Source organism: Cyprinus carpio, chromosome A4 (genome assembly GCF_018340385.1).
Source record: "Cyprinus carpio isolate SPL01 chromosome A4, ASM1834038v1, whole genome shotgun sequence".
Classification (NCBI taxonomy): Eukaryota; Metazoa; Chordata; class Actinopteri; order Cypriniformes; family Cyprinidae; genus Cyprinus; species Cyprinus carpio.
In genome coordinates, this window is record NC_056575.1 from 3,309,139 (window position 1) to 3,320,956 (window position 11,818).

The window sequence follows — 11,818 nt, forward strand, 5'->3', positions numbered from 1 at the left end:
TTTAATTTAATTTGACAAACTACAGTAATTGTATCCACAAATTAAGGTCTTAAAATATCTTAAATTGTTTTCAATTTGAACAGGTCATTTCTAGCACCATTGGCAGATACTTAATTTTGATGAATTAAAATTTTTCTTTGGATTTTCTTAAATTGTATTTAATTTATTCCTTAAATGGTGTGAAAAGGTTTTTTTTTTAAGTCTTAAATTAAAAAATGTACAACTTTTTTTCCTTGTGACCGGCCGCGTGTCATCAGAAGTTGCATGCTTTAAACATCTACTGCATGCTTTATGATACATGGAAATGATGTTAGAAATTGATTAACACCTTAACAATGCTGATTAAAGTCCACATAACCTTCTGTGGAAAAGTATTTTCCTTTCAGATACGCTTTTTGCTTGAACACAAACTTCGCTGCTGTTCTTTCCGCTGCTGCTAAAAACATTTCTCTGTTCACGGTGAACAGCTGCGGAGTGGATATAGTCCCAGGGAACTTTTCCAAAATATACAAACATAGAGGGTCCAGATTAAGAGACTGATATTCATACAACTAATACTCTCCCGTTCCAGCAAAGTCATTTAGATCTTGCTTTTGGAAGGTTAATCTTCTGACCTTTGCAACTGTTTTACTATTACACATTCCATATGGCAGAATTAATGATAATTTCAATTGATTATTGAATTGATGGCATTAAATAATTTTCAACAGAGTCAAATATTTACATTTATACAGACATGAAATAGTTAAAAATCATTAACATGATAAAGTTGTTTTTTTTTTTTTTTTCATTTAAAGACAAGAAAGTACAATCACAACAACAGCAGAAACTACCACTATTACTAATTGGAATAACGATAAAAAAAAAATAATAATAATAATACAGTGCAAATATTCAGGTCATTCCCAATACAGAAACCCCTGTTGTTTTAAATTAAATATGCCCCTGTGCTGTGCTAAAGTGCACATTTACAGAATTTGTCTGTTGTACCGTTATCTTCAAACATTTAATGCCATCTCACCAAACACCTGCATTATTCAGAATTGTTCCTAAGGTTAGTGTGATTCCAAAAAGAGCACACAGTGTCTGTATTTAGATGTTTTTGCAGATGATGCTCTGGAGATGGGTTTCCTGTTCTGTCTTACAGCCTGGTTACCGAAGATACTTGGGAACCTCCACCTGCGAAGAATTATAAGGTCAGATCTCCCATTTTCTAGTGTAATCAAATTTTTTCATTGTGCAACTATTTTTGAATTTTAATAATTTGACCTTATTAATTGCATATCAATCATACATTGTATGCAATCAAAACTATAATCAAAACAAGCATTCTGTTTTTGTTTTATCTATTTGAAAAGCCTGTGTACTCAAACTGTTTTCTATTTTCCACAACACTAGAAGTCATCTGCCTTATCGAGATGTGCAAAATGGTCTCTATTTATAGCAACATTAAGTGTGAGGAATTTGTGGGGTCAGGATGCCTCGCCTGAGGGTAATGCTGAATTTTCCACTGCCACAATAAACAGAAACTCTTTGGTTTATAATTTCGTTCGTTTCCCCACATCTATTCTTCTGTCATGGTGACCACAGTCTTTAATGAATACGCCTACTATAGGTCGGATTGCGACACATCACCTGTTACGAGCAGGTGTGGTAACAATGAGTTATTAGGGCTTAAATAGAGGACCGACCTTTGTATTTTGCATAACTCTCAAAGGCCATATGGTTTTGCTTTTACTTTTTAAACTCATCTTGTTAACATAAAAAACATTGATAGAAATGTCTGTTGCACGGTTCCAATAACTAGACGGCATAAGCTATATCTTTTGCCGAATTCTAAGCCAGCATTGCATGAATTTATTATAAAGAAGGCAATTTCATAACGCATGGCTCAATGAAAAGAAAACAAAATCCATCCAAGATGGAAGAGTGTATTGATAAAAATATAGTTTTCTCAATACTGAAAAGCATTGTTAAAAGTAAATTCAGTCTATTGTAAGATTTACTATTTTCCAAAATATCCACTTAGCAACATCCCAAACCCTTGAAATCAGTCGTGATTCTTTTGTGCGGATTACATGGGTCAGATGTCCAAACCTGTTCCTGGAGGGCCACTCTCCTGCAAAGTTTAGCTCCAGCCCTAATGAGCTAATCAAGGTCTTCAGACTCTCTAGAAACTTCCAGGAAAGTGTGTTGAAGCTGGTTGGAGCTAAACTCTTCAGGATGTTGGCCCTCCAGGAGCAGGACTGGACACCCCATTTGCATGATTCACAAGGTTGCTGCTTGTGTGGAGTTTTACAAATCTGTCATTTGAGGCTCCAGTTCAGGTAGGAAGTTGTCTAAGTAGGCAGTAAACGGCAAGAAATCTCACTAGTTTTTGGAACTGACTCTGTTGGCCTTTACCAGGGTTCTCCAACCGTACTCCTGGAGAGCTACTCTCCTGCAGATTTTGGCTCCAACCCTGAACAAACACACCTGAACCAGCTAATCAAGGTGTTTAGTGTTATTTGATAATTACAGGCAGGTGTATTGAAGCAGGGCTGAAACTGAAGAGCACTCCAAGAGCAGGGTTGGTGATCCCTGGTCTTTGTGATACTCACCCTTCTGAGATTTCTGATGTTACTGCCTCTGATGGCGGCCATGAGTTCATCATGAGCACCACGTTGAGGTGTGGACGGTCTGGAGAACTCTCTGTCATTGATGGGTCTCAAAGTGTTCTTAAGTTTCATTAATATGCTGTCAGTCTCTGTTTGTTTTGCAGCCCCTTTTTTTCCCTTTTTGGATTTAGATTTGGTGGGACCCTGCTGCTGTTTTGTAGAGGTCCCCTCTTGCTGTTTGATGACTTCTGCGATCATTCTGGAGGGAGCCTTTTTCTCTGGGATGGAGGCTTTGGATGTTGGGGGTGGTGGAGGAGGAGGTGGTGGTGGAGGTGGAGGAGCAGGGGGATCATTCTTCTTTGCCGTATCAATGTGTGGTAACTTTGGAGATGACCATGGTGAACTCCGAGGGGAGCTGTAAGGAGAAGATGTGGTCGTGCTCTTCTGAAGGGCGACTGTTCTTGGGTTTGTTGGCGTCGCTGCACCTCCTTGCAGTTGGCGTAGCTCGTGCATTCTCTTCTGTCTCTGGAGGTCTTGGTTGCGGGTAAGAATGGTCGTCATGCTTATACGAGGGCCAGGAAGGTCGAACTGGTAACCCAACTTTATCAGCGTGGTATTCTCCCTCAGTAACTTTACAATCTCCATTTCCACCTGACCTCCACAAATGTGCCTCTGATTGTGAAATCGCATTTCTGTAAGAGTACTGTTTCGGGTGAGGGCTTGCACCAGTGCCAGGATACCCTTCCCTGTAATGAAGTTGGACTCGATGTTAAGATTTGTGATGTTGCTGTTTTCTCTCAGCATCTTGGCAACGGCAAAAGCCACCTGGTCATCTGCATGTGTGTTGGCAAGGCTAAAGAAACGTATGTGTGTGTTAGAACGTAAGGCTTCTGCAAATCGGATAAGTGTGTCTTGGGAGATATTATCAATGTTGTTGAGGTTGACCTCAGTGGTATCTGGGTCATTGTTGAGGATCTTTTCCAGAACCTCGTCCACCACAGTAGGGTTTCCTGACATGCGACTGGGCTCCTGAACTTGGACTTTTGGTTCACTCATCAGTGAAGAGTATTGTTTTACAGGCTCTGCCTGTCTCTGATTGGACTGACCATTGGAAGACCAACACTGCTGAGGGTGTGGGGTACAATCCAGTGTCGGTGCTATTTTAGGCCTGTTCTCTTCTTCATTTTCTTCTTCCTCCTCTTCTTCTTCTTCTTCTTCTTCTTCTTCTTCTTCTTCCACATCCTCCTCTTCTGTTATCGGCTCCTCTGGTTCACTTTCCTCATCTTGGTCTTGTTCGGCTTCCCGATATTTTTGTATGTCTTTCTCACATTCTTCAGCCTCGTCTTTTTCATCCCCAGATTCTTCATTTTCACTCTCAGTCATGCATTCCTCCTCTTTCCTGCTGTCTTCATCTTTCTGTAATCAACAAAGTCATTGTTAAAACAACATTTGGTCCTCTTTTATTATGAGATCTGGTGGTGTATTTTGAAAAGTGCATTTTGATTTCTCATTACTTTTCGAAAGACCCATGTATTCCTCCACCTTTCTAATCATTCCTTTACCCAGATTATGACGGCATGTAAACCATTTGTCTTTTTTGCGAAAGTTAACCTAATGGTAAATGTTCAACAATTCAAATTGAAATCTTCAAATATACCATATACTCTTGAGTTTTAATCTCACACTCATAGCTTACCACTGGGGCAGCACCCTCAAATGGACTACCTTATTTACGCCTTAAGTAATAGTACCATAAGAGTAAATATTACTACCCTAAGGGTACATATTTCTATTCTTAGGTATTAATATGCACCCTTTATAGGTAAATAAGATACAAACATGTTTCTTTATAGAATACTATCGTATTGACAAGCTGTTGTACCCCAAAAAGTAAAAATGTTTCACTTTTTTTTTCTGACAGTATAATTAGAGTTTGAGGTTGTTGATCACTCACTTGTCTAGGGCTTGTGGATCCAATCCTCTCCTCCTCCAACAGTTTTCGAGTCTCGTTTTCCCAGTATTTCATAAGAGCTTCCCTGCTGAACGTTCTAGTGGGAGTCTTAGCTGTCTGATCTCTCTGTCGCAGTCCGATGGGAAGGTTGTCATCTGGGTCAATATCAGCCAACTCCTTCTCCAGCTCCTGGAGCTCCTCAGCAGTCAGCGAGGCCAACAGCTCATCTTCATCTAAATCCTCATACTTACTCAGTTCTCGCCTATAGCCGAATGTACTCATGGCCTCTCGGTCGTCTTCTCAGAGTCTTAAAAGTCTTGGATTTGTCTCAGTATTGGTGCATTAGATCTTTCTGGGATCTTGTGTCTGGGATCTTTTGAGTGGTGTAAGAGTGAGTGCTCATGTGCTGTAGTGGGCAACTGGAAGGGGTCTTAAGAGTAGGATCAGAGAGACGTGATACAAAGCCCCAGCCCATGATGCCGTTGCTTTTTTGGGAGGCAGGAGTCAATCAGACAGAGCTGCAAAAAGCATGTGAGCTCACAACATGGTCACAGCGAGGCCTGTAAGTGAATGCTGACTGCATTGTTCATGTCCAAAATAAGCAGATAGACTCTGAGATCTAGCTTGAGAAATGGCAATGTACTTATAATGGCAAGTCGTTATTTCCAGCAAGGTGGTATATACTTGAATTTGAAACACTTAAATAGGAAAATCTATTCTAAATTGCTCTGTATGTAATTACTTGTGTTATAATGGTGCATTAAATGAAATCACAACTAACTACTGCCGGTAGCACTGCTACTGGTACAATTTAGTGTTGTTGACGTAAATGTTATAGTCAATTCATTTTGTATGTTTATGAATTTGACTACCCAGAATACTCTTAAGTGATTTTAGTTTTTTTCATATGTGCCAAAAATACCACATAGAGCTAAAGTAACACGTCACAGGCTAAGAGTGAGGGGCAGATTATCTCAAGAACTGTTATCAGCCTGGCATGAACCATTGTGAGTATTTAAATAAATCCTCTTCTCTCTTAGCCTTTTACTGGTTTTGTCTCGCTTTTGATGTCATCAGGATTAAAATTTGCTTTATTATTGTATTTATCAAGCATACGTCATACTGTCAAATCCTCGGCTTGGCAAAAATGTAGTGAATCTAAAAAGAGACTAAAGGTTAATATGGTGTGAATGTGAATGGATTTTAAAGTCTTAAGCTATCAGGTCAGGCCTGTGTGTGTAATGATCAGATTTGGTTTTATGTGAACGCTCAGATAAGCTGTTTGTTGTCCCATAGGAAACAACCACGTAAGGCTAGGATCTGTGTTTATGACATGAACACAATGTCTGCTGCATCTCTGGAGACACCGACTGGCGTTGACAGAGCAGGAATGTTGTTGGTCTAAAAACAAGTGCCTCTAGCAACAACAGCTTCCACAAAATCCACAGTGTTTTTGGACTGGGGCCATGATCAGTGTATAGGTAAAGTTTGAAATTTATGTCAAATTGTTACGGTTTAAAAAAATAATGCAATGTGATAAAAATACAATGTCAGTCAAACAGATTCCAGAGTAAATAAATTTATGTAGCATACATATTTTAACAAAAAAAAAGTCTTAACTATATAGTTAATTAAATGGTTTGAGGAAACCAATTGCCTGAAATCGTTTAAGTCCATCAAACTCAAAGTAATAAAGTTACTTTAGACTATGCAAAAACTAATATTGGTACAAAGAAATGATGACAGGACAGGAGGGTATTCTTAAGTGTTTATTGAAATTGCAACATTTCTTCAAGAGGTTTTCAAACATAAAACCAAATCAATGGACTTTATAATCAAAAACATAACATTTAAACAATCTTAGAAATTTCACCAAATACGTCCAGACTTCACAAACAAGGAAATGTTTAAAAATGAGTGCAAAAACAAAACCGGCACCAGTGCACTGACCCAAGACTTGGCAGACATCATCTCATCTTCAAATGCATTCAAAACATCCACTGGTGTTAAAGACAATGTTCACTCTGATGGTGACTGCTGCCTTCTGCACCTGATCAGGCTCCTTTTTCTAAATGCAGTGGGGGGAAAAATTGTGTGTGTCACCATATCATAAAAAATACCCTTATGAGGGCAGACACCATATTTAAGATTTCATAAATGACAATAAAGGTGTGAAGGATCGGAGTAGTATTTAGTCAATAGGGTGTGTGTTCATTTAAAACCTTGTAGTAATGTTCACATCATATCTTCCAAGATTTTCAGGAGTGTATCAGCTGAATGTTCCACAGCTTGAATTGAATTTCTTAATTTATATAAATAATATTTAATTTGGCAACTTATGGTTTTTTTATTACAGAATAGAAAGAAAATTGGTGCTTAAAGGGATAGTTCACCCCAACATTAAAGTTCTATCATCATTGACTCAATATCATCATACCAAACACACAAAACTCTTGTTCAGCTTTGGAAAGATATTTTTTAATACTCTATCATCATTTTGTCCGTCCATTGAAAGTCTAGGCAATCAATATTGAGCTTCAAGAAGTAAGTTGATCAATATGAATACAGCGGTTTTACGCAAGTCTTCTAAACAAGTCACAGAGTTGATTAACAAATTTAATTGAGAAGCTTGAGCTGCCCATACATACAGCTTCCATTTACAGTATTTCCTGTGATCTACAAGAGTGCATTGTTCAATGTTTAAATGTGACTAAAAGCCTAAATTAAAGTTCTTTTGAAGCTTGAAAATAAAGTTTGCCTAGACTTTCAACGGATAGACAAAAACATTGAAAGAATGTCAAAAAAAAGTATATATTTTATGACAAAATGAGTCATGACAGAATTTTCATTTTTAAGTGAACTATTCAAGACAACTTTTTTCTCAATTATTCCATGCATTTATGCTGATGTCAGCTACAAGGTTAAAATGTTGCTAGTAAATATAATATTGTCCTGATATGTGTTACCTGGTGCAGGTTATACACATAACCTGTGTGTCTTGAAAACATCTGCTGTCTCTTCTTTTCAGATAATAGATCTGCCAGGGTCATAGTGTGAAGTATCAATGCCATTACTGTCCTTAAAAACAAAACACAAAATTACGGTAATTTAACTATTATTTTTCAACAGGGCAGTGTATGAATAATTTGATCAAAGTTCAGATTAAAATTTTAGTCTAATAATCAGTATTGTATTGCTTCAGGAGACCTACCATTTGTGCCGCAAGACATTTCCGGACATCATTGCTTTTGCATGAAAAGCAATTTATCCAAGAATAAAAACTGAAGAATTATGTATTTAAATAACTGACAAATCACATCTTGTACAACACCGAAGCCCATCAGTTTATTCAGTGCGAATTGTACTTACCTCATTGTAAGCTCGTACAGTAGTATTGCCAATAGCTGCTATTGTTGCCATTGACATCTCAAAAACCCTCGCTGCCTTTGCTGTGAAAAGATTGATTTCAAAAGCATGACAACATTGGTTTAGTATGAGTTTCAAATGAGACAACCTGAAGAGCAAATAACAGTCTAAAATGTTAACTAACGTTTTACAGCCACCACAAACCCTCCTCGAGCCGCTTCGTTCACCGGGCTTCATTAGCATCACATGGAGATTCTAGATGAAACTGATGAAGCGAATCATAAACAATGATTAACAAAAAGTCCAAACATATTGTAATATTGGGAATGTGTTTGTTTGCTTTACCGTTACCCGCTGCTTCAGTTTCTGTGGCGCGAGTGACGGTTAGAGGTGTGGAAGATGTTCTGTCGGTCGTCTTTCTGGTTTGGAAATAACATTTGCGAGGCTCGTTTGCCTGTGTCCGACTGTGAGAAAGTACAAAAAATATTTCTTAATTTTCCGCGGGTATAATGTACTTTGCTAGCTAACATTAGCACTTACACACATTACTGATTAATCTTCAGGTAAATAAGCACAACAAAACATAAAACGGTCAAAGGTGCACTAAATAGGGATTAAGAAGTTGTAAAAACTTGCCTGTTATTTTCCGTGACCGCGAGCTGTCCTGCTGTGACTCCGTGTCTGTGATGTATGGGGGGGGCGGGGCTTCACTTGACCGACTGAAAAATGCGCGTGCGTTTTTTTGTTTGTTTGTTTATTTATTTATTTTTAGGAAACACACCGGGATGATATTCTGCCTCGGGTGAAAGTGAATTACTTTAAAATACTTACTTTTGGCTTTTTATGAGATTAAGTTATTTATTTAGTTATGAAAGATATATAAATATGTGACCATGGACCACAAAACCAGTCATAAGGAACAATTTTTCGAAATTGAGATTTATACGTCATCTGAAAGCTGAATAAATAAGCTTTCCATATTTGGCTGAGATACAACTATTTGAAAATCTGGAATCTAAAGGTTGCAAAAAAAAATCTTAATACTGAGAAAATTGCCTTTAAAGTTGTCCAAATTAAGTTCTTGGCAATGCATATTATTAATCAAAAATTAAGTTTTAATATATTTACAGGAGGAAGTTTACAAAATATCTTAATGAAACATGATCTTTATTTAATATCCTGATGATTCTTGGCATAAAAGAAATATCAATAATTTTGACCCATACTATTTTTGGCTATTGCTACAAATATCCCCCAGCGACTTAAGACTGGTTTTGTGGTTCAGGGTCACATACAACAACCTAGAGCTCTACGCTATACAAACGTGATTTCTTGGGAATCGATTAAGCAAGCTCAAATTTCTTTGAAATATTTTGTGATCAGCCGTAGAGTAGATGAAATGATTTTCTTTAATCATTAGAGTTAAAATATTTTTTAGTAACTTATTCAGATTGAGTTCTGCTTAATATAATTAGTTGTTTAGTTCACATCAGAAGTATTTATTGAGTTGAATTAACTTTTTTTAAATTTTGAGTTGAACTCATTTCATGAAGCGATTTTCACTGTTAGGTTTAACAGTGTATAGATACAGATATCTACTGTTCATCCATTCGGCCGTAAATATCGTATTCTTTGTAGAGTAGGAGGTTCTTCAGTGCCGGTGGGAAAGGAACGGTGCTCATGAACTCAGGGTCATTCAGTCGTCTCAGTGTCATACATCTCCTGATAACCAACCTGGCCTGGTGTTTCAGAGAGCGAGGGTTCCCTAACACCAAACAGACATAGAGAAATGTTTGTTTGTTTGTTTCATACAGGTTTGGAATGACATAAATGGTAAATAGAAGTGTCTTACTAAGGATTTCACAGATATCTGGCCACTCCTCTTGTCTCTCCAAAATGCATTGCAGTTTAGAGCAGATGTCCACGTGATTCACGTAATCTAGGAGTGTCTGCACCACCCTCCCAGCCAAATGCGCCATCCATGACACACTAATAATCTCACAAAATTCAAACACAGAACACAGTGCATAATTAGGCCCCATATAAATATAGACATTCACTAAGAATGAATTGCGACCTAAAATGCGAGCGCACACACAAAACAGTAACAGCGCAACATTTATTGTGACAATACATTATATAAGAACATAATTTACACAGATATGAGTTAGGTTTTAAATGTTTAAGTTGCAGTGATATAGCGCCTGGTTACGCTGGTTTTTAAATGGTTATTAAATAAGACGCATGTTTTTGCGAATGCAAAAGTGGCCCGAAACTGCACCATTGTTTTCTAAACCCCAAACATGATGCTTTAGAGTCACTTTGCTCAGATTGCTCTTGATTTGAGTTCACTAGAAAGCCTCTCATTGCAATGTTTATTGCATTTTCAGGGGTTTAGTGAATAAGTGCTGCAACTGTTAGTGAATTCACCACATCGTTTTCTAGACCCCAAACATGATTCTTACGGTAACTTTATTCGTATCACTCCTGATTTGGTACGACTGGCTAGGAGCCTCTGCCCATATGTATGGTGTTACCCAGTTGTCATGGTAACACTCAAAGCAGCTTTCTGCATGGTAACCGTTGTTAAGGAGCAGGCGCAGCATCATTTCATCTTTGAGGCAGTATTGCAATGCCGTAGGAAAAACGGTGTCACAGATGACAGAGAAGAAACAGTTGACATCCGCCCCATAGGCGAGAAGCAGTGACACCAGCTCGTACTTCTCAGCTCTGACCGCCACCAGGAGGCAGCGCAGCGGGTCCAGGTCCGGCTTCGCACCTGCTTTCAGAAGCAACTCAGCGCAGGTGACATCTCCATTGCTGATGGCGAAGTACAGTGGGGTCTTCCTCATGTCACCGTAGTTTTCAGAAATTTGGCAGCCCAGGATTGGGTTGACGTCAAAACCTTTCTTGATAAGCAACTCAAGACAGTCAGCATGGCCTCCGTCTGCTGCAGAATGAACCGGACTCATCCCACACAGACGGATGGCCTTCATATTGGTGATGGAAATTAACTTCTTCAGAGCCCTGTCAGTTTAAAGAGAGAGAATATAATTAATCGTGCAGAGGTGTTTGGTAAAGTGTGGTGAGACTGATTTGCTGTGATCTCACAGGTAGTGCCCCTGGTAGGCTGCACGGTGAATTGGCAGTTGGGAGCAAAGACTGGCTACATTAGGATTGGCACCATGTTGTAAGAGTAGATCAATACAGTCCAGGTTCCCACCGCCTGCTGCGTCATATAACACACTGTCTCCATTGGTAGCTTGTGATGTGACGTCGCCCCCTAAAGGTGAGAGCAAGAAAAACATTCCTTTTTGCTGAATAAACCTTTAAATGCCACATAGTTAGAATACATTATTTTAAAGATGGCAAAAAGGCCTGTACTGAGTATTTATGCGTTTTTTTTTTTTATTGAAGTATTATTGTTCTATGAAAATAGCCTATTACATTATATAACATTATATTATAAAATAATAATAAAAAGGCAGTCATGACCCCTTTTAAAAATTATAGTTATAATTACCATTTTAATTATCGTGCTTGGTGTGAATGGGCTGGTTGCAAAGGGGAAGAAAAGTTTCCAAAACAAAACCCCAGAAAGTTTCCAAAAATTCTGGGAAGTTTTCGGAAATGTTCTGCTCTTTTGTAACCCTAGCCTTTATGTAGAGCCCCAAGCAGAAAAAAAATGCCACTTCCTTTATTTATGTAGCATTTATTTCATGCTGGCTGATTTAAAAGTCGCAATTTCCAGATTTTTATGCATTTAGTATTTTTAGTAAATTTGCACACCAGTAAAAAAAAAAAAGATAATTTATAGTATTTATCACCAGTAGGTAACATTTAAATCTAATCAATTGGTGTTATTTAATATTAACTAAATTTATCATTTACTATAGGGACAGAT

At 38.0% G+C, this 11,818-nt stretch overlaps 3 protein-coding genes and 1 long non-coding RNA gene across 8 annotated transcripts in view; 1 reads left to right on the forward strand and 3 right to left on the reverse strand.

Annotated features, from left to right (window-relative positions):
- Positions 1-201: 201 nt before the first annotated feature.
- On the reverse strand, positions 202-5,099 carry LOC122139642 (leiomodin-2-like). The gene is made up of 3 exons (XM_042738429.1): positions 4,552-5,099; positions 2,601-4,013; positions 202-1,179 (listed from the first exon to the last, which is right to left on the reverse strand). The coding sequence occupies exons 1-3, from the start codon at positions 4,828-4,830 to the stop codon at positions 1,153-1,155; spliced, it is 1,719 nt and encodes a 572-aa protein (XP_042594363.1). The 5' UTR covers positions 4,831-5,099; the 3' UTR covers positions 202-1,152.
- A 1,204-nt stretch (positions 5,100-6,303) lies between these two features.
- On the reverse strand, positions 6,304-8,846 carry LOC109046589. 5 transcript variants are annotated; one of them, XR_002010569.2, is made up of 6 exons: positions 8,455-8,842; positions 8,260-8,378; positions 8,099-8,179; positions 7,918-7,997; positions 7,515-7,626; positions 6,304-6,616 (listed from the first exon to the last, which is right to left on the reverse strand). It is a non-coding gene; the product is annotated as an uncharacterized LOC109046589 (long non-coding RNA). The 5 variants fall into 5 exon arrangements; XR_006156464.1 differs by having other exon boundaries at positions 7,515-7,793; positions 8,260-8,846; XR_006156463.1 differs by having other exon boundaries at positions 7,515-7,829; positions 8,260-8,846.
- Positions 8,847-9,397: 551 nt separating this feature from the next.
- On the reverse strand, positions 9,398-11,237 carry LOC109047079 (ankyrin repeat and SOCS box protein 15-like). The gene is made up of 4 exons (XM_042738455.1): positions 11,026-11,237; positions 10,380-10,941; positions 9,767-9,920; positions 9,398-9,679 (listed from the first exon to the last, which is right to left on the reverse strand). The coding sequence occupies exons 1-4, from the start codon at positions 11,220-11,222 to the stop codon at positions 9,510-9,512; spliced, it is 1,083 nt and encodes a 360-aa protein (XP_042594389.1). The 5' UTR covers positions 11,223-11,237; the 3' UTR covers positions 9,398-9,509.
- A 42-nt stretch (positions 11,238-11,279) lies between these two features.
- The window catches only part of LOC109065802 (scavenger receptor cysteine-rich type 1 protein M130-like), a 3,343-nt gene continuing 2,804 nt past the window's right edge, over positions 11,280-11,818 (forward strand). The window contains exon 1 of the mRNA XM_042736149.1: positions 11,280-11,290. Within this exon, the coding sequence (XP_042592083.1) occupies positions 11,280-11,290 (11 nt within the window). The remainder of the gene's footprint in view (positions 11,291-11,818) is intronic.

Excerpts from the sequence above, each read along its gene's own strand:
- LOC122139642 (XM_042738429.1), bottom strand. The coding sequence starts at position 4,830 with ATGAGTACATTCGGCTATAGGCGAGAACTGAGTAAGTATGAGGATTTA. Across the intron at positions 4,014-4,551 it reads GATCCACAAGCCCTAGACAA|AAAGATGAAGACAGCAGGAA; the intron begins GTGAGTGATCAA and ends TGTTGATTACAG. Across the intron at positions 1,180-2,600 it reads ACATCAGAAATCTCAGAAGG|GTGGAGGTTCCCAAGTATCT; the intron begins GTGAGTATCACA and ends AATTCTTCGCAG.
- LOC109047079 (XM_042738455.1), bottom strand. The coding sequence starts at position 11,222 with ATGTTTTTCTTGCTCTCACCTTTAGGGGGCGACGTCACATCACAAGCT. Across the intron at positions 9,921-10,379 it reads GTGATACGAATAAAGTTACC|TTTTGTGAGATTATTAGTGT; the intron begins GTAAGAATCATG and ends TCTGTGTTTGAA. Across the intron at positions 9,680-9,766 it reads AGATATCTGTGAAATCCTTA|GGAACCCTCGCTCTCTGAAA; the intron begins GTAAGACACTTC and ends GTTTGGTGTTAG.